Below are 24,549 nucleotides of genomic sequence, written 5' to 3'. Positions count from 1 at the left end.
TATAAAACAACATCAAATGTCATTCAAGACCACAAAGGTGAATGACAATTCTGGAATATATGAGGAACTATCAATGTATATATGAAAAAACTATTGGAATACATGAAAAGCCATAGAAAAACGTTTAATACCTAAGAGATCTCATATAAATATGTAGGAAAGTGTGAAAAAACATTAGAAATGAGTGAAAATACGTGAAAAATTATTAATTTGCATAAAGAATCATAGAAATATTTATAAAACAACATCAAATGTCATTCAAGACCACAAAGGTGAATGACAATTCTGGAATATATGAGGAACTATCAATGTATATATGAAAAAACTATTGGAATACATGAAAAGCCATAGAAAAACGTTTAATACCTAAGAGATCTCATATAAATATGTAGGAAAGTGTGAAAAAACATTAGAAATGAGTGAAAATACATGAAAAATTATTATTTGCATAAAGAATCATAGAAATATTTATAAAACAACATCAAATGTCATTCAAGACCACAAAGGTGAATGACAATTCTGGAATATATGAGGAACTATCAATGTATATATGAAAAAACTATTGGAATACATGAAAAGCCATAGAAAAACGTTTAATACCTAAGAGATCTCATATAAATATGTAGGAAAGTGTGAAAAAACATTAGAAATGAGTGAAAATACATGAAAAATTATTAATTTGCATAAAGAATCATAGAAATATTTATAAAACAACATCAAATGTCATTCAAGACCACAAAGGTGAATGACAATTCTGGAATATATGAGGAACTATCAATATATATGGAAAAACTATTGGAATACATGAAAAGCCATAGAAAAACGTTTAATACCTAAGAGATCTCATATAAATATGTAGGAAAGTGTGAAAAAACATTAGAAATGAGTGAAAATACATGAAAAATTATTAATTTGCATAAAGAATCATAGAAATATTTATAAAACAACATCAAATGTCATTCAAGACCACAAAGGTGAATGACAATTCTGGAATATATGAGGAACTATCAATGTATATATGAAAAAACTATTGGAATACATGAAAAGCCATAGAAAAACGTTTAATACCTAAGAGATCTCATATAAATATGTAGGAAAGTGTGAAAAAACATTAGAAATGAGTGAAAATACGTGAAAAATTATTAATTTGCATAAAGAATCATAGAAATATTTATAAAACAACATCAAATGTCATTCAAGACCACAAAGGTGAATGACAATTCTGGAATATATGAGGAACTATCAATGTATATATGAAAAAACTATTGGAATACATGAAAAGCCATAGAAAAACGTTTAATACCTAAGAGATCTCATATAAATATGTAGGAAAGTGTGAAAAAACATTAGAAATGAGTGAAAATACATGAAAAATTATTAATTTGCATAAAGAATCATAGAAATATTTATAAAACAACATCAAATGTCATTCAAGACCACAAAGGTGAATGACAATTCTGGAATATATGAGGAACTATCAATGTATATATGAAAAAACTATTGGAATACATGAAAAGCCATAGAAAAACGTTTAATACCTAAGAGATCTCATATAAATATGTAGGAAAGTGTGAAAAAACATTAGAAATGAGTGAAAATACATGAAAAATTATTAATTTGCATAAAGAATCATAGAAATATTTATAAAACAACATCAAATGTCATTCAAGACCACAAAGGTGAATGACAATTCTGGAATATATGAGGAACTATCAATGTATATATGAAAAAACTATTGGAATACATGAAAAGCCATAGAAAAACGTTTAATACCTAAGAGATCTCATATAAATATGTAGGAAAGTGTGAAAAAACATTAGAAATGAGTGAAAATACATGAAAATTTATGAATTTGCATAAAGAATCATAGAAATATTTATAAAACAACATCAAATGTCATTCAAGACCACAAAGGTGAATGACAATTCTGGAATATATAAGGAACTATCAATGTATATATGAAAAAACTATTGGAATACATTAAAAGCCATAGAAAAACGTTTAATACCTAAGAGATCTCATATAAATATGTAGGAAAGTGTGAAAAAACATTAGAAATGAGTGAAAATACGTAAAAATTTATGAATTTGCATAAAGAATCATAGAAATATTTATAAAACAACATCAAATGTCATTCAAGACCACAAAGGTGAATGACAATTCTGGAATATATGAGGAACTATCAATATATATGGAAAAACTATTGGAATACATGAAAAGCCATAGAAAAACGTTTAATACCTAAGAGATCTCATATAAATATGTAGGAAAGTGTGAAAAAACATTAGAAATGAGTGAAAATACGTAAAAATTTATGAATTTGCATAAAGAATCATAGAAATATTTATAAAACAACATCAAATGTCATTCAAGACCACAAAGGTGAATGACAATTCTGGAATATATGAGGAACTATCAATATATATGGAAAAACTATTGGAATACATGAAAAGCCATAGAAAAACGTTTAATACCTAAGAGATCTCATATAAATATGTAGGAAAGTGTGAAAAAACATTAGAAATGAGTGAAAATACATGAAAAATTATTAATTTGCATAAAGAATCATAGAAATATTTATAAAACAACATCAAATGTCATTCAAGACCACAAAGGTGAATGACAATTCTGGAATATATAAGGAACTATCAATGTATATATGAAAAAACTATTGGAATACATTAAAAGCCATAGAAAAACGTTTAATACCTAAGAGATCTCATATAAATATGTAGGAAAGTGTGAAAAAACATTAGAAATGAGTGAAAATACGTGAAAATTTATGAATTTGCATAAAGAATCATAGAAATATTTATAAAACAACATCAAATGTCATTCAAGACCACAAAGGTGAATGGCAATTCTGGAATATATAAGGAACTATCAATATATATGGAAAAACTATTGGAATACATGAAAAGCCATAGAAAAACGTTTAATACCTAAGAGATCTCATATAAATATGTAGGAAAGTGTGAAAAAACATTAGAAATGAGTGAAAATACGTGAAAATTTATGAATTTGCATAAAGAATCATAGAAATATTTATAAAACAACATCAAATGTCATTCAAGACCACAAAGGTGAATGACAATTCTGGAATATATGAGGAACTATCAATGTATATATGAAAAAACTATTGGAATACATGAAAAGCCATAGAAAAACGTTTAATACCTAAGAGATCTCATATAAATATGTAGGAAAGTGTGAAAAAACATTAGAAATGAGTGAAAATACGTAAAAATTTATGAATTTGCATAAAGAATCATAGAAATATTTATAAAACAACATCAAATGTCATTCAAGACCACAAAGGTGAATGACAATTCTGGAATATATGAGGAACTATCAATGTATATATGAAAAAACTATTGGAATACATGAAAAGCCATAGAAAAACGTTTAATACCTAAGAGATCTCATATAAATATGTAGGAAAGTGTGAAAAAACATTAGAAATGAGTGAAAATACGTGAAAATTTATGAATTTGCATAAAGAATCATAGAAATATTTATAAAACAACATCAAATGTCATTCAAGACCACAAAGGTGAATGGCAATTCTGGAATATATAAGGAACTATCAATATATATGGAAAAACTATTGGAATACATGAAAAGCCATAGAAAAACGTTTAATACCTAAGAGATCTCATATAAATATGTAGGAAAGTGTGAAAAAACATTAGAAATGAGTGAAAATACGTAAAAATTTATGAATTTGCATAAAGAATCATAGAAATATTTATAAAACAACATCAAATGTCATTCAAGACCACAAAGGTGAATGACAATTCTGGAATATATGAGGAACTATCAATATATATGGAAAAACTATTGGAATACATGAAAAGCCATAGAAAAACGTTTAATACCTAAGAGATCTCATATAAATATGTAGGAAAGTGTGAAAAAACATTAGAAATGAGTGAAAATACATGAAAAATTATTAATTTGCATAAAGAATCATAGAAATATTTATAAAACAACATCAAATGTCATTCAAGACCACAAAGGTGAATGACAATTCTGGAATATATAAGGAACTATCAATGTATATATGAAAAAACTATTGGAATACATTAAAAGCCATAGAAAAACGTTTAATACCTAAGAGATCTCATATAAATATGTAGGAAAGTGTGAAAAAACATTAGAAATGAGTGAAAATACGTAAAAATTTATGAATTTGCATAAAGAATCATAGAAATATTTATAAAACAACATCAAATGTCATTCAAGACCACAAAGGTGAATGACAATTCTGGAATATATGAGGAACTATCAATATATATGGAAAAACTATTGGAATACATGAAAAGCCATAGAAAAACGTTTAATACCTAAGAGATCTCATATAAATATGTAGGAAAGTGTGAAAAAACATTAGAAATGAGTGAAAATACATGAAAAATTATTAATTTGCATAAAGAATCATAGAAATATTTATAAAACAACATCAAATGTCATTCAAGACCACAAAGGTGAATGACAATTCTGGAATATATGAGGAACTATCAATGTATATATGAAAAAACTATTGGAATACATGAAAAGCCATAGAAAAACGTTTAATACCTAAGAGATCTCATATAAATATGTAGGAAAGTGTGAAAAAACATTAGAAATGAGTGAAAATACGTGAAAATTTATGAATTTGCATAAAGAATCATAGAAATATTTATAAAACAACATCAAATGTCATTCAAGACCACAAAGGTGAATGGCAATTCTGGAATATATAAGGAACTATCAATATATATGGAAAAACTATTGGAATACATGAAAAGCCATAGAAAAACGTTTAATACCTAAGAGATCTCATATAAATATGTAGGAAAGTGTGAAAAAACATTAGAAATGAGTGAAAATACGTGAAAATTTATGAATTTGCATAAAGAATCATAGAAATATTTATAAAACAACATCAAATGTCATTCAAGACCACAAAGGTGAATGGCAATTCTGGAATATATAAGGAACTATCAATATATATGGAAAAACTATTGGAATACATGAAAAGCCATAGAAAAACGTTTAATACCTAAGAGATCTCATATAAATATGTAGGAAAGTGTGAAAAAACATTAGAAATGAGTGAAAATACATGAAAAATTATTAATTTGCATAAAGAATCATAGAAATATTTATAAAACAACATCAAATGTCATTCAAGACCACAAAGGTGAATGACAATTCTGTAATATATGAGGAACTATCAATATATATGGAAAAACTATTGGAATACATGAAAAGCCATAGAAAAACGTTTAATACCTAAGAGATCTCATATAAATATGTAGGAAAGTGTGAAAAAACATTAGAAATGAGTGAAAATACATGAAAAATTATTAATTTGCATAAAGAATCATAGAAATATTTATAAAACAACATCAAATGTCATTCAAGACCACAAAGGTGAATGACAATTCTGGAATATATGAGGAACTATCAATGTATATATGAAAAAACTATTGGAATACATGAAAAGCCATAGAAAAACGTTTAATACCTAAGAGATCTCATATAAATATGTAGGAAAGTGTGAAAAAACATTAGAAATGAGTGAAAATACATGAAAAATTATTAATTTGCATAAAGAATCATAGAAATATTTATAAAACAACATCAAATGTCATTCAAGACCACAAAGGTGAATGACAATTCTGGAATATATGAGGAACTATCAATATATATGGAAAAACTATTGGAATACATGAAAAGCCATAGAAAAACGTTTAATACCTAAGAGATCTCATATAAATATGTAGGAAAGTGTGAAAAAACATTAGAAATGAGTGAAAATACATGAAAAATTATTAATTTGCATAAAGAATCATAGAAATATTTATAAAACAACATCAAATGTCATTCAAGACCACAAAGGTGAATGACAATTCTGGAATATATGAGGAACTATCAATGTATATATGAAAAAACTATTGGAATACATGAAAAGCCATAGAAAAACGTTTAATACCTAAGAGATCTCATATAAATATGTAGGAAAGTGTGAAAAAACATTAGAAATGAGTGAAAATACGTGAAAATTTATGAATTTGCATAAAGAATCATAGAAATATTTATAAAACAACATCAAATGTCATTCAAGACCACAAAGGTGAATGGCAATTCTGGAATATATAAGGAACTATCAATATATATGGAAAAACTATTGGAATACATGAAAAGCCATAGAAAAACGTTTAATACCTAAGAGATCTCATATAAATATGTAGGAAAGTGTGAAAAAACATTAGAAATGAGTGAAAATACGTGAAAATTTATGAATTTGCATAAAGAATCATAGAAATATTTATAAAACAACATCAAATGTCATTCAAGACCACAAAGGTGAATGACAATTCTGGAATATATGAGGAACTATCAATGTATATATGAAAAAACTATTGGAATACATGAAAAGCCATAGAAAAACGTTTAATACCTAAGAGATCTCATATAAATATGTAGGAAAGTGTGAAAAAACATTAGAAATGAGTGAAAATACGTGAAAATTTATGAATTTGCATAAAGAATCATAGAAATATTTATAAAACAACATCAAATGTCATTCAAGACCACAAAGGTGAATGGCAATTCTGGAATATATAAGGAACTATCAATATATATGGAAAAACTATTGGAATACATGAAAAGCCATAGAAAAACGTTTAATACCTAAGAGATCTCATATAAATATGTAGGAAAGTGTGAAAAAACATTAGAAATGAGTGAAAATACGTAAAAATTTATGAATTTGCATAAAGAATCATAGAAATATTTATAAAACAACATCAAATGTCATTCAAGACCACAAAGGTGAATGACAATTCTGGAATATATGAGGAACTATCAATATATATGGAAAAACTATTGGAATACATGAAAAGCCATAGAAAAACGTTTAATACCTAAGAGATCTCATATAAATATGTAGGAAAGTGTGAAAAAACATTAGAAATGAGTGAAAATACATGAAAAATTATTAATTTGCATAAAGAATCATAGAAATATTTATAAAACAACATCAAATGTCATTCAAGACCACAAAGGTGAATGACAATTCTGGAATATATAAGGAACTATCAATGTATATATGAAAAAACTATTGGAATACATTAAAAGCCATAGAAAAACGTTTAATACCTAAGAGATCTCATATAAATATGTAGGAAAGTGTGAAAAAACATTAGAAATGAGTGAAAATACGTAAAAATTTATGAATTTGCATAAAGAATCATAGAAATATTTATAAAACAACATCAAATGTCATTCAAGACCACAAAGGTGAATGACAATTCTGGAATATATGAGGAACTATCAATATATATGGAAAAACTATTGGAATACATGAAAAGCCATAGAAAAACGTTTAATACCTAAGAGATCTCATATAAATATGTAGGAAAGTGTGAAAAAACATTAGAAATGAGTGAAAATACATGAAAAATTATTAATTTGCATAAAGAATCATAGAAATATTTATAAAACAACATCAAATGTCATTCAAGACCACAAAGGTGAATGACAATTCTGGAATATATGAGGAACTATCAATGTATATATGAAAAAACTATTGGAATACATGAAAAGCCATAGAAAAACGTTTAATACCTAAGAGATCTCATATAAATATGTAGGAAAGTGTGAAAAAACATTAGAAATGAGTGAAAATACGTAAAAATTTATTAATTTGCATAAAGAATCATAGAAATATTTATAAAACAACATCAAATGTCATTCAAGACCACAAAGGTGAATGACAATTCTGGAATATATGAGGAACTATCAATATATATGGAAAAACTATTGGAATACATGAAAAGCCATAGAAAAACGTTTAATACCTAAGAGATCTCATATAAATATGTAGGAAAGTGTGAAAAAACATTAGAAATGAGTGAAAATACATGAAAAATTATTAATTTGCATAAAGAATCATAGAAATATTTATAAAACAACATCAAATGTCATTCAAGACCACAAAGGTGAATGGCAATTCTGTAATATATGAGGAACTATCAATGTATATATGAAAAAACTATTGGAATACATGAAAAGCCATAGAAAAACGTTTAATACCTAAGAGATCTCATATAAATATGTAGGAAAGTGTGAAAAAACATTAGAAATGAGTGAAAATACGTGAAAATTTATGAATTTGCATAAAGAATCATAGAAATATTTATAAAACAACATCAAATGTCATTCAAGACCACAAAGGTGAATGACAATTCTGGAATATATGAGGAACTATCAATGTATATATGAAAAAACTATTGGAATACATGAAAAGCCATAGAAAAACGTTTAATACCTAAGAGATCTCATATAAATATGTAGGAAAGTGTGAAAAAACATTAGAAATGAGTGAAAATACGTAAAAATTTATGAATTTGCATAAAGAATCATAGAAATATTTATAAAACAACATCAAATGTCATTCAAGACCACAAAGGTGAATGACAATTCTGGAATATATGAGGAACTATCAATGTATATATGAAAAAACTATTGGAATACATGAAAAGCCATAGAAAAACGTTTAATACCTAAGAGATCTCATATAAATATGTAGGAAAGTGTGAAAAAACATTAGAAATGAGTGAAAATACGTGAAAATTTATGAATTTGCATAAAGAATCATAGAAATATTTATAAAACAACATCAAATGTCATTCAAGACCACAAAGGTGAATGGCAATTCTGGAATATATGAGGAACTATCAATATATATGGAAAAACTATTGGAATACATGAAAAGCCATAGAAAAACGTTTAATACCTAAGAGATCTCATATAAATATGTAGGAAAGTGTGAAAAAACATTAGAAATGAGTGAAAATACATGAAAAATTATTAATTTGCATAAAGAATCATAGAAATATTTATAAAACAACATCAAATGTCATTCAAGACCACAAAGGTGAATGGCAATTCTGTAATATATGAGGAACTATCAATATATATGGAAAAACTATTGGAATACATGAAAAGCCATAGAAAAACGTTTAATACCTAAGAGATCTCATATAAATATGTAGGAAAGTGTGAAAAAACATTAAAAATTAGTGAAAATCATTAAAATACGTGAAAATTTGTAAAACTGCATGAAAAATCATCGAAATATATCGAAAACAAACCCAGATACGTGAAAAAAATTGCCAAAAACGTAGAAAAAACTAAAAATTCCATAAAATTACGTATCAGTATGTGAAAATACATTTTATTAATAAAATATAAATTCGTTAAAACTTGTAAATATCACTAAAAACCATAAGAATACTTAAATATCCCAATTTTCACGTCATATTTCGATATTTACAAATAACTGTCTTCAAAATTACACGACAGTTCGAAAACCTTCTAAGCTAATTTTCAGATGTTATATATATGTGTTTCCAATCTAAATGGGACACTCTGTATACATCAAAAGAATTTTTTTTTCTCAATTAATAACCGACTGTTATCATTTTTTCCAGTGTATCACATGCACTACAGTTACGTCGAAAAAAAAAATACCGATTCATCAGTTTTAACCACACAAAGGACACCATCCCTCAAGCTCTCGATTCTGTTGAAGGACCTCTTGAAAATATTCGCAACTTCTAATAGCTTCGACCTGCATTCAGTCTTCGATGTATTTTAATCACGATGAATCGTATTCACCCTATTTACAAATCATTTTTTGTCGTTGTCATTTCTCTGGCCTTCCTCAGTATGAATTCAATCAGAAAAAAATTTATTTCACGCGAATATAACGTTTGCGAAAATGTTACTGTTACGGAATATGTGGAGGATTTTAACGAAAATTTGAATTTCGAAAAGTGAGTACCTAATTTTACAAAATAAAATTCTTATAAATCTATAATTCAATCGGTTATAAATCAAAGTAAATCAAAAATCAATTATTAATTTAAATAGTTCGTTCTAATATCATTTGTTTTGATGAAATTAACCCCATCTATGTAGTTCTACGTAAACGATATCGCTAAACCTACTAGTTAGGCAATACAAAATACAACCGCGTATGTTAATAGTTTACGTATACTTAATTTTAAATTATTATTATCTAATATAGTTTTGATTATTTCGTTTTTAGTATTTCGACTGATTTATATATCCGTAATAATACACGAACGTTGTTTATACTGGGTCTTTTCGATATGTCTACCAAATGGGGAAGGCGGAAGGAAGGAGATTTAGAAAAGATGGCTGCGCAACTAGCAGTTGAACAAATAAATAATATAAAAACAACGGAGGATTATCGTTTAGAATTACTGATTAACGACACTATGGTATGATATTTACGATAAAAAAATTGTTTATCACGATAATATTAATAATAATAATATACAATTTTACCATTATTTTAAATGATAAGTAAAGGTAATGGCGGGCAATATTGATAAGTATGACGTGTTTGTAGACAATAATAAGACGGACGGAAAACTGAACTTATAGAATTTAATAAATTATTGCTAATAGATTAGTTGATTAAATGATTTTTAAATTTGTGTATTGTCGTCAGGATTAAATAAGTATACGAAATTTCAAGCAAAAACATCAAGTCGTATAATAAAAACATCTATATAGTGAGTCGAGTGTAATATCTAACCAAAAAAAAAACAGATCGTGAAGAAAAGAGAATTTTTCACATTGATGCCAATTTGTAGTTTATTTCCATAGATTGAGGGAAAAGTATTTTAGTGTTAAAGAACAATGTTTAATCGTTATATTGTTTTCTAGTGCGACCCTGGTATCGGAATGGATAGATTATTTCACGCTTTATATTCGAAATATTCAATTTTCGTATTAATAGGAGCCGGATGTTCGAACGTAACCGAAAGATTAGCGCAAATAGTACCGCACTGGAATATTATACAGGTAGTTTAAAATGAAGTAATTCGCGAGTTGAAAATTTTTTTTTTCTTTCGTTTGTAGATATCTTACGGATCGTCGTCGCCGTATCTCAGCGACCGAAATAAATTTCCTTTATTTTTTCGAACGGCAACGTCGGATTCGTCTCATAATAAGGCGAAAATCCAGTTCGTGAAAAAGTTCGATTGGAAAATGGTGGCGATGTTTACGGAAAACGAACACGATTTTTTATTACCGGTTAATGGTTTAATAGCCGATTTAGAAAAAGCTGATATACTATGCGGAGCTTCAATAACTTTTTCTATGGAAAATTACAAAGAGCAATTGGGAATTTTGAAGGTAAAATGAGGAGGAATCGAATATAAGTGATTGTCGTTAGACAGAGCCGTAACTTACACAGGACCGTAACTTGAATTTTTTTCGTTTCGATTTTTTTTTATTTCGATTTTGTTTTCATCGATTTTCTGGTGGAATCTGATTATTTGTTTCAGAATTTGAACGTTCGCATCATATTCGGAAGCTTCTCGATGGAAGTAACATCGAAAATTCTATGCGCTGTAAGTGATTGTAAGTAAATGTCTTATCGGATGGATTAAAAGTTGTTATTTCAAGGCTCAAAATATGGGAATGTTGGACAAATACGTTTGGATTATACACGAAAGGGAAAATTCCAAATGGAAATTATCGGAATGTCAATTAGAACGAGACGTAACGGGAATTATAACCGTATCAGATTTCAACGACAATATCAATAATTGTCTACCACTGCAAATTGTAATTAAATAAAAAAAAAACAAGAATATACAGGGTGTCTAGTAAAAATTGAGAACCAAATTCCGGTTTTTGCCGTAAAAGCGCAGTTACGAGGGAGGTTCAATATGTTTTTCCCGGCTCCCGGGTATATTTCCGGGTTTTCAAGCCGCTAGACACCTCGATTTATGTTGTAATTTCGTTGATTTTGTATATTTGATTTTCAGGATGACGTGAATTATTATGAAAAATTGGAAACGTTGCGAAAATATAGTTCCCCTTATCCGAAATATTCTTACGATGCCGTTTGGGCAATTTTTCACGCTCTAAGAGGATTTCCAGTCGACGAATGGTTCGATTACGAGGGCGATTCGTATCGTTTCAAGTCGACGGTGTTGGAAAATTTGATCAAAAAGATGAATTCTTTAACTTTTTTCGGAATATCGGTCAGATAAACGAAATAACGAAGGGGATGATTTGAATAATTCGCGTTGTTACTTTTTAGGGATCCGTGAGATTTAATAAAGGAGATAGGATTGCGAATTCTTTAATCAGACAAATCCAAGGTTAGTAAATAATCATATAATTTACCGAAAACGATGAAATTGCGGTTTGATATGATGAATTCCAGGGAAAAGTTCGAAATTTTAGCTTAAAAATAACAAGTTCTGAAAGAAAGCATGAAAATCCAGCTCAAAAATGACCAATTCCAAGTAAAATAATGAAATTCTTGCTTTAAAATGACGAATTTGATGAAAAAATATGAAATTCCAGTTGGAGGCTGTTAAATTGTGAAAAAAAGGATGCAATTGAAGGGATAAGAATAGAATTTCAGCTTGAAAATGACACTAAGTTTGGAATTCCAACTAAAAACCGAAAAATTTCATGGATAAGCACTTAAATTGTGAATAACAATAAAAATTTCCAAGTGGAATAATAAAATGATATTGAAAAAACAAATTCGAAAGAAAAAAATTAAATTTTAACCTAAAAGTTACAAATTTCATTGAAAAATATGGAATTTCAGCTTAAAAATGACAAAATTGACAAGTTAAAGACGACAAATTTCAAGAAAAAGTTCAAAATGTCTTAGTTTGAAATTATAACCTAAAAGTGACTTTTAAAAATTCAGTCCAAACACAAATTCCATGAAAAAATTACGAAATTTAAGTTTAATGGAAAATTCCAAGAAAAAATGACGCAATTTCAGCTTAAAAATGACAAAATTGACAAGTTAAAGACGACAAATTTCAAGAAAAAGATCAAAATGTCTTAGTTTGAAATTATAACCTAAAAGTGACTTTTAAAAATTCAGTCCAAACACAAATTCCATGAAAAAATTACGAAATTTAAGTTTAATGGAAAATTCCAAGAAAAAATGACGCAATTTCAGCTTAAAAATGACAAAATTGACAAGTTAAAGACGACAAATTTCAAGAAAAAGATCAAAATGTCTTAGTTTGAAATTATAACCTAAAAGTGACTTTTGAAAATTCAGTCCAAACACAAATTCCATGAAAAAATTACGAAATTTAAGTTTAATGGAAAATTCCAAGAAAAAATGACGCAATTTCAGCTTAAAAATGACAAAATTGACAAGTTAAAGACGACAAATTTCAAGAAAAAGATCAAAATGTCTTAGTTTGAAATTATAACCTAAAAGTGACTTTTGAAAATTCAGTTCAAACACAAATTCCATGAAAAAATAACGAAATTTAAGTTTAATGGAAAATTCCAAGAAAAAATGACGCAATTTCAGCTTAAAAATGACAAAATTGACAAGTTAAAGACGACAAATTTCAAGAAAAAGATCAAAATGTCTTAGTTTGAAATTATAACCTAAAAGTGACTTTTAAAAATTCAGTCCAAACACAAATTCCATGAAAAAATAACGAAATTTAAGTTTAATGGAAAATTCCAAGAAAAAATGACGCAATTTCAGCTTAAAAATGACAAAATTGACAAGTTAAAGACGACAAATTTCAAGAAAAAGATCAAAATGTCTTAGTTTGAAATTATAACCTAAAAGTGACTTTTAAAAATTCAGTCCAAACACAAATTCCATGAAAAAATTACGAAATTTAAGTTTAATGGAAAATTCCAAGAAAAAATGACGCAATTTCAGCTTAAAAATGACAAAATTGACAAGTTAAAGACGACAAATTTCAAGAAAAAGATCAAAATGTCTTAGTTTGAAATTATAACCTAAAAGTGACTTTTGAAAATTCAGTCCAAACACAAATTCCATGAAAAAATTACGAAATTTAAGTTTAATGGAAAATTCCAAGAAAAAATGACGCAATTTCAGCTTAAAAATGACAAAATTGACAAGTTAAAGACGACAAATTTCAAGAAAAAGATCAAAATGTCTTAGTTTGAAATTATAACCTAAAAGTGACTTTTGAAAATTCAGTTCAAACACAAATTCCATGAAAAAATAACGAAATTTAAGTTTAATGGAAAATTCCAAGAAAAAATGACGCAATTTCAGCTTAAAAATGACAAAATTGACAAGTTAAAGACGACAAATTTCAAGAAAAAGATCAAAATGTCTTAGTTTGAAATTATAACCTAAAAGTGACTTTTAAAAATTCAGTCCAAACACAAATTCCATGAAAAAATAACGAAATTTAAGTTTAATGGAAAATTCCAAGAAAAAATGACGCAATTTCAGCTTAAAAATGACAAAATTGACAAGTTAAAGACGACAAATTTCAAGAAAAAGATCAAAATGTCTTAGTTTGAAATTATAACCTAAAAGTGACTTTTAAAAATTCAGTCCAAACACAAATTCCATGAAAAAATTACGAAATTTAAGTTTAATGGAAAATTCCAAGAAAAAATGACGCAATTTCAGCTTAAAAATGACAAAATTGACAAGTTAAAGACGACAAATTTCAAGAAAAAGATCAAAATGTCTTAGTTTGAAATTATAACCTAAAAGTGACTTTTGAAAATTCAGTCCAAACACAAATTCCATGAAAAAATTACGAAATTTAAGTTTAATGGAAAATTCCAAGAAAAAATGACGCAATTTCAGCTTAAAAATGACAAAATTGACAAGTTAAAGACGACAAATTTCAAGAAAAAGATCAAAATGTCTTAGTTTGAAATTATAACCTAAAAGTGACTTTTGAAAATTCAGTTCAAACACAAATTCCATGAAAAAATAACGAAATTTAAGTTTAATGGAAAATTCCAAGAAAAAATGACGCAATTTCAGCTTAAAAATGACAAAATTGACAAGTTAAAGACGACAAATTTCAAGAAAAAGATCAAAATGTCTTAGTTTGAAATTATAACCTAAAAGTGACTTTTAAAAATTCAGTCCAAACACAAATTCCATGAAAAAATAACGAAATTTAAGTTTAATGGAAAATTCCAAGAAAAAATGACGCAATTTCAGCTTAAAAATGACAAAATTGACAAGTTAAAGACGACAAATTTCAAGAAAAAGATCAAAATGTCTTAGTTTGAAATTATAACCTAAAAGTGACTTTTAAAAATTCAGTCCAAACACAAATTCCATGAAAAAATTACGAAATTTAAGTTTAATGGAAAATTCCAAGAAAAAATGACGCAATTTCAGCTTAAAAATGACAAAATTGACAAGTTAAAGACGACAAATTTCAAGAAAAAGATCAAAATGTCTTAGTTTGAAATTATAACCTAAAAGTGACTTTTAAAAATTCAGTCCAAACACAAATTCCATGAAAAAATTACGAAATTTAAGTTTAATGGAAAATTCCAAGAAAAAATGACGCAATTTCAGCTTAAAAATGACAAAATTGACAAGTTAAAGACGACAAATTTCAAGAAAAAGATCAAAATGTCTTAGTTTGAAATTATAACCTAAAAGTGACTTTTGAAAATTCAGTCCAAACACAAATTCCATGAAAAAATTACGAAATTTAAGTTTAATGGAAAATTCCAAGAAAAAATGACGCAATTTCAGCTTAAAAATGACAAAATTGACAAGTTAAAGACGACAAATTTCAAGAAAAAGATCAAAATGTCTTAGTTTGAAATTATAACCTAAAAGTGACTTTTAAAAATTCAGTCCAAACACAAATTCCATGAAAAAATTACGAAATTTAAGTTTAATGGAAAATTCCAAGAAAAAATGACGCAATTTCAGCTTAAAAATGACAAAATTGACAAGTTAAAGACGACAAATTTCAAGAAAAAGATCAAAATGTCTTAGTTTGAAATTATAACCTAAAAGTGACTTTTGAAAATTCAGTCCAAACACAAATTCCATGAAAAAATTACGAAATTTAAGTTTAATGGAAAATTCCAAGAAAAAATGACGCAATTTCAGCTTAAAAATGACAAAATTGACAAGTTAAAGACGACAAATTTCAAGAAAAAGATCAAAATGTCTTAGTTTGAAATTATAACCTAAAAGTGACTTTTGAAAATTCAGTCCAAACACAAATTCCATGAAAAAATTACGAAATTTAAGTTTAATGGAAAATTCCAAGAAAAAATGACGCAATTTCAGCTTAAAAATGACAAAATTGACAAGTTAAAGACGACAAATTTCAAGAAAAAGATCAAAATGTCTTAGTTTGAAATTATAACCTAAAAGTGACTTTTGAAAATTCAGTTCAAACACAAATTCCATGAAAAAATAACGAAATTTAAGTTTAATGGAAAATTCCAAGAAAAAATGACGCAATTTCAGCTTAAAAATGACAAAATTGACAAGTTAAAGACGACAAATTTCAAGAAAAAGATCAAAATGTCTTAGTTTGAAATTATAACCTAAAAGTGACTTTTAAAAATTCAGTCCAAACACAAATTCCATGAAAAAATAACGAAATTTAAGTTTAATGGAAAATTCCAAGAAAAAATGACGCAATTTCAGCTTAAAAATGACAAAATTGACAAGTTAAAGACGACAAATTTCAAGAAAAAGATCAAAATGTCTTAGTTTGAAATTATAACCTAAAAGTGACTTTTAAAAATTCAGTCCAAACACAAATTCCATGAAAAAATTACGAAATTTAAGTTTAATGGAAAATTCCAAGAAAAAATGACGCAATTTCAGCTTAAAAATGACAAAATTGACAAGTTAAAGACGACAAATTTCAAGAAAAAGATCAAAATGTCTTAGTTTGAAATTATAACCTAAAAGTGACTTTTAAAAATTCAGTCCAAACACAAATTCCATGAAAAAATTACGAAATTTAAGTTTAATGGAAAATTCCAAGAAAAAATGACGCAATTTCAGCTTAAAAATGACAAAATTGACAAGTTAAAGACGACAAATTTCAAGAAAAAGATCAAAATGTCTTAGTTTGAAATTATAACCTAAAAGTGACTTTTGAAAATTCAGTCCAAACACAAATTCCATGAAAAAATTACGAAATTTAAGTTTAATGGAAAATTCCAAGAAAAAATGACGCAATTTCAGCTTAAAAATGACAAAATTGACAAGTTAAAGACGACAAATTTCAAGAAAAAGATCAAAATGTCTTAGTTTGAAATTATAACCTAAAAGTGACTTTTGAAAATTCAGTCCAAACACAAATTCCATGAAAAAATTACGAAATTTAAGTTTAATGGAAAATTCCAAGAAAAAATGACGCAATTTCAGCTTAAAAATGACAAAATTGACAAGTTAAAGACGACAAATTTCAAGAAAAAGATCAAAATGTCTTAGTTTGAAATTATAACCTAAAAGTGACTTTTGAAAATTCAGTCCAAACACAAATTCCATGAAAAAATTACGAAATTTAAGTTTAATGGAAAATTCCAAGAAAAAATGACGCAATTTCAGCTTAAAAATGACAAAATTGACAAGTTAAAGACGACAAATTTCAAGAAAAAGATCAAAATGTCTTAGTTTGAAATTATAACCTAAAAGTGACTTTTGAAAATTCAGTTCAAACACAAATTCCATGAAAAAATAACGAAATTTAAGTTTAATGGAAAATTCCAAGAAAAAATGACGCAATTTCAGCTTAAAAATGACAAAATTGACAAGTTAAAGACGACAAATTTCAAGAAAAAGATCAAAATGTCTTAGTTTGAAATTATAACCTAAAAGTGACTTTTAAAAATTCAGTCCAAACACAAATTCCATGAAAAAATAACGAAATTTAAGTTTAATGGAAAATTCCAAGAAAAAATGACGCAATTTCAGCTTAAAAATGACAAAATTGACAAGTTAAAGACGACAAATTTCAAGAAAAAGATCAAAATGTCTTAGTTTGAAATTATAACCTAAAAGTGACTTTTAAAAATTCAGTCCAAACACAAATTCCATGAAAAAATTACGAAATTTAAGTTTAATGGAAAATTCCAAGAAAAAATGACGCAATTTCAGCTTAAAAATGACAAAATTGACAAGTTAAAGACGACAAATTTCAAGAAAAAGATCAAAATGTCTTAGTTTGAAATTATAACCTAAAAGTGACTTTTAAAAATTCAGTCCAAACACAAATTCCATGAAAAAATTACGAAATTTAAGTTTAATGGAAAATTCCAAGAAAAAATGACGCAATTTCAGCTTAAAAATGACAAAATTGACAAGTTAAAGACGACAAATTTCAAGAAAAAGATCAAAATGTCTTAGTTTGAAATTATAACCTAAAAGTGACTTTTGAAAATTCAGTCCAAACACAAATTCCATGAAAAAATTACGAAATTTAAGTTTAATGGAAAATTCCAAGAAAAAATGACGCAATTTCAGCTTAAAAATGACAAAATTGACAAGTTAAAGACGACAAATTTCAAGAAAAAGATCAAAATGTCTTAGTTTGAAATTATAACCTAAAAGTGACTTTTAAAAATTCAGTCCAAACACAAATTCCATGAAAAAATTACGAAATTTAAGTTTAATGGAAAATTCCAAGAAAAAATGACGCAATTTCAGCTTAAAAATGACAAAATTGACAAGTTAAAGACGACAAATTTCAAGAAAAAGATCAAAATGTCTTAGTTTGAAATTATAACCTAAAAGTGACTTTTGAAAATTCAGTCCAAACACAAATTCCATGAAAAAATTACGAAATTTAAGTTTAATGGAAAATTCCAAGAAAAAATGACGCAATTTCAGCTTAAAAATGACAAAATTGACAAGTTAAAGACGACAAATTTCAAGAAAAAGATCAAAATGTCTTAGTTTGAAATTATAACCTAAAAGTGACTTTTGAAAATTCAGTTCAAACACAAATTCCATGAAAAAATAACGAAATTTAAGTTTAATGGAAAATTCCAAGAAAAAATGACGCAATTTCAGCTTAAAAATGACAAAATTGACAAGTTAAAGACGACAAATTTCAAGAAAAAGATCAAAATGTCTTAGTTTGAAATTATAACCTAAAAGTGACTTTTAAAAATTCAGTCCAAACACAAATTCCATGAAAAAATAACGAAATTTAAGTTTAATGGAAAATTCCAAGAAAAAATGACGCAATTTCAGCTTAAAAATGACAAAATTGACAAGTTAAAGACGACAAATTTCAAGAAAAAGATCAAAATGTCTTAGTTTGAAATTATAACCTAAAAGTGACTTTTAAAAATTCAGTCCAAACACAAATTCCATGAAAAAATTACGAAATTTAAGTTTAATGGAAAATTCCAAGAAAAAATGACGCAATTTCAGCTTAAAAATGACAAAATTGACAAGTTAAAGACGACAAATTTCAAGAAAAAGATCAAAATGTCTTAGTTTGAAATTATAACCTAAAAGTGACTTTTAAAAATTCAGTCCAAACACAAATTCCATGAAAAAATTACGAAATTTAAGTTTAATGGAAAATTCCAAGAAAAAATGACGCAATTTCAGCTTAAAAATGACAAAATTGACAAGTTAAAGACGACAAATTTCAAGAAAAAGATCAAAATGTCTTAGTTTGAAATTATAACCTAAAAGTGACTTTTGAAAATTCAGTCCAAACACAAATTCCATGAAAAAATTACGAAATTTAAGTTTAATGGAAAATTCCAAGAAAAAATGACGCAATTTCAGCTTAAAAATGACAAAATTGACAAGTTAAAGACGACAAATTTCAAGAAAAAGATCAAAATGTCTTAGTTTGAAATTATAACCTAAAAGTGACTTTTAAAAATTCAGTCCAAACACAAATTCCATGAAAAAATTACGAAATTTAAGTTTAATGGAAAATTCCAAGAAAAAATGACGCAATTTCAGCTTAAAAATGACAAAATTGACAAGTTAAAGACGACAAATTTCAAGAAAAAGATCAAAATGTCTTAGTTTGAAATTATAACCTAAAAGTGACTTTTGAAAATTCAGTCCAAACACAAATTCCATGAAAAAATTACGAAATTTAAGTTTAATGGAAAATTCCAAGAAAAAATGACGCAATTTCAGCTTAAAAATGACAAAATTGACAAGTTAAAGACGACAAATTTCAAGAAAAAGATCAAAATGTCTTAGTTTGAAATTATAACCTAAAAGTGACTTTTGAAAATTCAGTTCAAACACAAATTCCATGAAAAAATAACGAAATTTAAGTTTAATGGAAAATTCCAAGAAAAAATGACGCAATTTCAGCTTAAAAATGACAAAATTGACAAGTTAAAGACGACAAATTTCAAGAAAAAGATCAAAATGTCTTAGTTTGAAATTATAACCTAAAAGTGACTTTTAAAAATTCAGTCCAAACACAAATTCCATGAAAAAATAACGAAATTTAAGTTTAATGGAAAATTCCAAGAAAAAATGACGCAATTTCAGCTTAAAAATGACAAAATTGACAAGTTAAAGACGACAAATTTCAAGAAAAAGTTCAAAATGTCTTAGTTTGAAATTATAACCTAAAAGTGACTTTTAAAAATTCAGTCCAAACACAAATTCCATGAAAAAATAACGAAATTTAAGTTTAATGGAAAATTCCAAGAAAAAATGACGCAATTTCAGCTTAAAAATGACAAAATTGACAAGTTAAAGACGACAAATTTCAAGAAAAAGTTCAAAATGTCTTAGTTTGAAATTATAACCTAAAAGTGACTTTTAAAAATTCAGTTCAAACACAAATTCCATGAAAAAATAACGAAATTTCAGCTTAATGGAAAATTCTAAGAAAAAATGACGCAATTTCAGCTTAAAAATGACAAAATTGACAAGTTAAAGACGACAAATTTCAAGAAAAAGTTCAAAATGTCTTAGTTTGAAATTATAACCTAAAAGTGACTTTTAAAAATTCAGTTCAAACACAAATTCCATGAAAAAATAACGAAATTTCAGCTTAATGGAAAATTCCAAGAAAAAATGACGCAATTTCAGCTTAAAAATGACAAAATTGACAAGTTAAAGACGACAAATTTCAAGAAAAAGTTCAAAATGTCTTAGTTTGAAATTATAACCTAAAAGTGACTTTTAAAAATTCAGTTCAAACACAAATTCCATGAAAAAATAACGAAATTTCAGCTTAATGGAAAATTCCAAGAAAAAATGACGCAATTTCAGCTTAAAAATGACAAAATTGACAAGTTAAAGACGACAAATTTCAAGAAAAAGATCAAAATGTCTTAGTTTGAAATTATAACCTAAAAGTGACTTTTAAAAATTCAGTCCAAACACAAATTCCAAGAAAAAATGACGCAATTTCAGCTTAAAAATGAAAATGTCTAAGAAAAGTGTCTATTGAAAATCAGCTTAAAAATGATCAGTTCAATAAGCAGTACAGAATTTAAGAATGTCAAATTCTAAAAAAAAAAACAAAATTTTAACTCAAAGAAAAACATTCGGTTAAAAATTTCAACTTAAAAACGACAAATTTCTAAAAAACAAAGTTTCAGCTTAGAAATAACAAAACAAAAACAACTAGAAAAAAAAGAATGAAATGACAGCTTAAAAAACACAAAATTCCAAGAAAAATAATGAAATTTAAGATCAAAAATATCAAATTTCTTGAAAAAGTTTGAAATTCCAATTTAAAACCGATAAAATTTATAAAAATGTCGAAATTAAAGCTTAAAAATGACAAATTTCAAGAAAAATATGAAATTTTAATACACAGAAATGCAAATTTCATGAAAAAACTAGAGATTTCAATCAAAAATTAACAATATTCATATATAAACTAAAAATTCGAACTGAATAATGACAAATTTTTTATAAAAAAAACCAAAAAATACCAGCTTATAAATAATATTTCCCCCCCATTCAAAAAATATCGGTTTAAAAATAACAAAATTTAAAATTTCAGCTCAAAACAATGAAATCCAACAAAAAGTTTTTTTAGTATCTGAACATACTTAATAAATGAACTACGTTTTCATTAAATAAAATTTTCAGATGGCAAACTACGCACCGTGGCCATTTTCGATTCTATAAAAGAAAAACTAAACTTCAATTGTACTTCATGCACAAATATCATTTGGAAAAACAACGAGATCCCAATAGCAAGACGAATTTTAAAAATATCGAAAAAGAAAATACCCGACATAATATTCGCCGGTATAGTTTTATTTTCCACATTGGGAATATCGGCCTCGATGACCATTTTGTATTTCAATTTGAAATTCAAATCTAGGAGATACGTCAAATTGTCCAGTCCGAATCTAACTAACGTCACGGTGCTCGGATGCGTTCTCGTTTACTCGTCAGTCATCGTGTTAGGATTGAATAATTCTTCCGTAAATTTGAATTCATATTTCGACGCTTTTTGCTCCGTAAGTAGATTAAAACAACCCCCGTATACATAAATTATTCTAATAGAATTATATAAGATTAAGTATACGACAAAGTAACAGTAGCCACTTCCACCTCTAGTAATTTTTAACGATCTTTTTTAGATAAGAGTGTATTTATTATCGAGTGGTTTTTCTTTAACTTTCGGATCAATAATGGCGAAAACATATCGAGTACATAGATTATTTACATTTTTAAAAAACGGTACTGTCCGAGATAAATTATTAAAAGACCAACAACTAATCGCTTTACTATTCATTCCACTACTATTAGATGGGTTTATATTAGGATCATGGCTTACTGTTGATCCGTTAAGAAAGAAAATTTATAATTTGACTTTGGTTATATCGTTTTTGGAAAAAGGAGTTGACTATCAACCACAAGTAAGTTGATATTTTCAATATGATTGAAATTACAGGAAATTATTGTATTTGTATTGGAAGCAGTATCGGCAACTGTTGAATCAGTTGAGCTGTCTGACGGTTTTCGGTAAACACTGATATTTTGATAAAGATTTAAAGTTTAAAGAAAAATCGACACGTCAAATATTATGTTTCTTCCAAAAATTATTAAAAAAACTAATTTTAAAACAGAAGAGACCTAAAATCAAGAACATTGAGACGCATTAATATCTTTGGATATTGGAAACAGACATCGACTGTCATCTGTCATCACGCGTAGATCAACCTTGATCAATAGTAATAAATAGGGTTAGAAAATATATTAAATATAAATACGTTTATAAATTGAAACGTATAATAAAATTTTCAAAATAAGTTAATTAAGTTAGAGCTTAACCTAATCATTGAAAACAGAAAATATGTTTGCTTTTTCGAGTAAAACGTGAATATTATTTACTTGTATGAATGTTTTATATACCAAAATCTTATAAATGAAAAACTCACCGAAAATAGTAGAATGGTTTAACCACTGCATATTTATACTTTCCTCCTAATCGTATCCTACAAGCACAAATCATTGAAATCACTTTTCCACTTTTTGATACTTCTACATTAATTTTCTTGAAGACACAAACCGCGGGAGCTACATTCACTGTTTCACTACTTTTTTCACATTAAATTAAATAACCGACACATCAAACACTTCCAAAAACACTTAATTTTTTTGCATTCACTACAATATTTATTACGGCACTTTTTCACATACACAGATGATCCTTTTCACCTTTACCCGCCATACTGATGACACAAAAGCGCGGTAACTACTATTTAAACACTTTTTTCACGTTTATTTCACATTTAAGTTAACAACCGAGACATAAAATACTTTTAACGTCGCGTATATTATTTTTTGGCGTAGTTTTTTATCGATTCAAAATAATATATTTCTCATTTAATATAATATAATCATACATTGTATGCGTTTAAAAACACAAGCTACTTACAGACATCATGTCTGAGACTTTAAGCCACGCCTCCGCGTCAGTTCCTAATTGCAGAGTTGCCAACTGCAAAATATATACTAGTAATATTTTTTTAGGTAGAAATATGCGATTGTCATAATACAATAGGTTGGTACGTCGCGATGCTAGGTTACAAAACGATGTTTATACTTATGGGAATTTATATGGCGTGGAAAACGAGACATATTAAAGTAGCCGTACTAAACGATTCCCAATATATAGGAATCTGTATGTACACGACAGTTTTCAGTATCTGTATCATCGTTATTTTGAATATGATATCAAATAATAATATTATACTGACGCACATCATTCAGTCCGTTATTATATTAATAGTGACTACCATTATAATGTATTTCATGTTTTTACCTATTATAAAATCGGTGTATGGTAAAAGAGATAGTGCAGATCCCATAATGCTAAGTATGGGCTTAACGAATGTTTCAAATACGAGGAGATTCGTATTTAACGATAGCCGGGAGATATTGAATCGTTTGGAGATTCAGAATAAAGTCCATAGGAAACGTTTAACGAAATTGGACGAAGAAATTTTACAGTTGGAAAATTTATTAAAACTCTAATTTATTTTTAAACGGTAGTATAACAAACTAAACATAAAATTAATGAGATATTTTACCGGTAGATGATTTTGAATTGTATTATTTATAACTTTAATATAATTTTAATTATTAGTTGTGTTTTATTTACCATACACCTTGTTGGATAAGAAATTTACGTAATAAAATGATGATTTACAACTTCAAAAGCTCAACTAGGATTTCTAAATTGTTGTTAGAGATAAATGAAAAGATACAGG

The 24,549-nt window shown here is 26.8% G+C and overlaps 1 protein-coding gene across 2 annotated transcripts; it reads left to right on the top strand.

Annotated features, from left to right (window-relative positions):
- Positions 1 to 9,641: 9,641 nt before the first annotated feature.
- On the top strand, positions 9,642 to 24,424 carry LOC130902669 (gamma-aminobutyric acid type B receptor subunit 2). Of its 2 annotated transcripts, XM_057814921.1 has the most exons (11): positions 9,642 to 9,833; positions 10,109 to 10,304; positions 10,756 to 10,893; positions 10,951 to 11,226; positions 11,379 to 11,444; positions 11,500 to 11,661; positions 11,865 to 12,083; positions 12,143 to 12,203; positions 21,914 to 22,290; positions 22,414 to 22,692; positions 23,810 to 24,424. In XM_057814921.1, the coding sequence occupies exons 1-11, from the start codon at positions 9,661 to 9,663 to the stop codon at positions 24,311 to 24,313; spliced, it is 2,451 nt and encodes an 816-aa protein (XP_057670904.1). In that variant the 5' UTR covers positions 9,642 to 9,660; the 3' UTR covers positions 24,314 to 24,424. The 2 variants fall into 2 exon arrangements, with proteins under 2 accessions (XP_057670904.1, XP_057670905.1); XM_057814922.1 differs by lacking the exon at positions 22,414 to 22,692 and having other exon boundaries at positions 9,671 to 9,833; positions 23,810 to 24,370.
- Positions 24,425 to 24,549: the final 125 nt, after the last annotated feature.

Source organism: Diorhabda carinulata, chromosome X (genome assembly GCF_026250575.1).
Source record: "Diorhabda carinulata isolate Delta chromosome X, icDioCari1.1, whole genome shotgun sequence".
NCBI classification, from domain to species: Eukaryota; Metazoa; Arthropoda; class Insecta; order Coleoptera; family Chrysomelidae; genus Diorhabda; species Diorhabda carinulata.
This window is presented reverse-complemented; position numbering and strand designations above follow the sequence as displayed.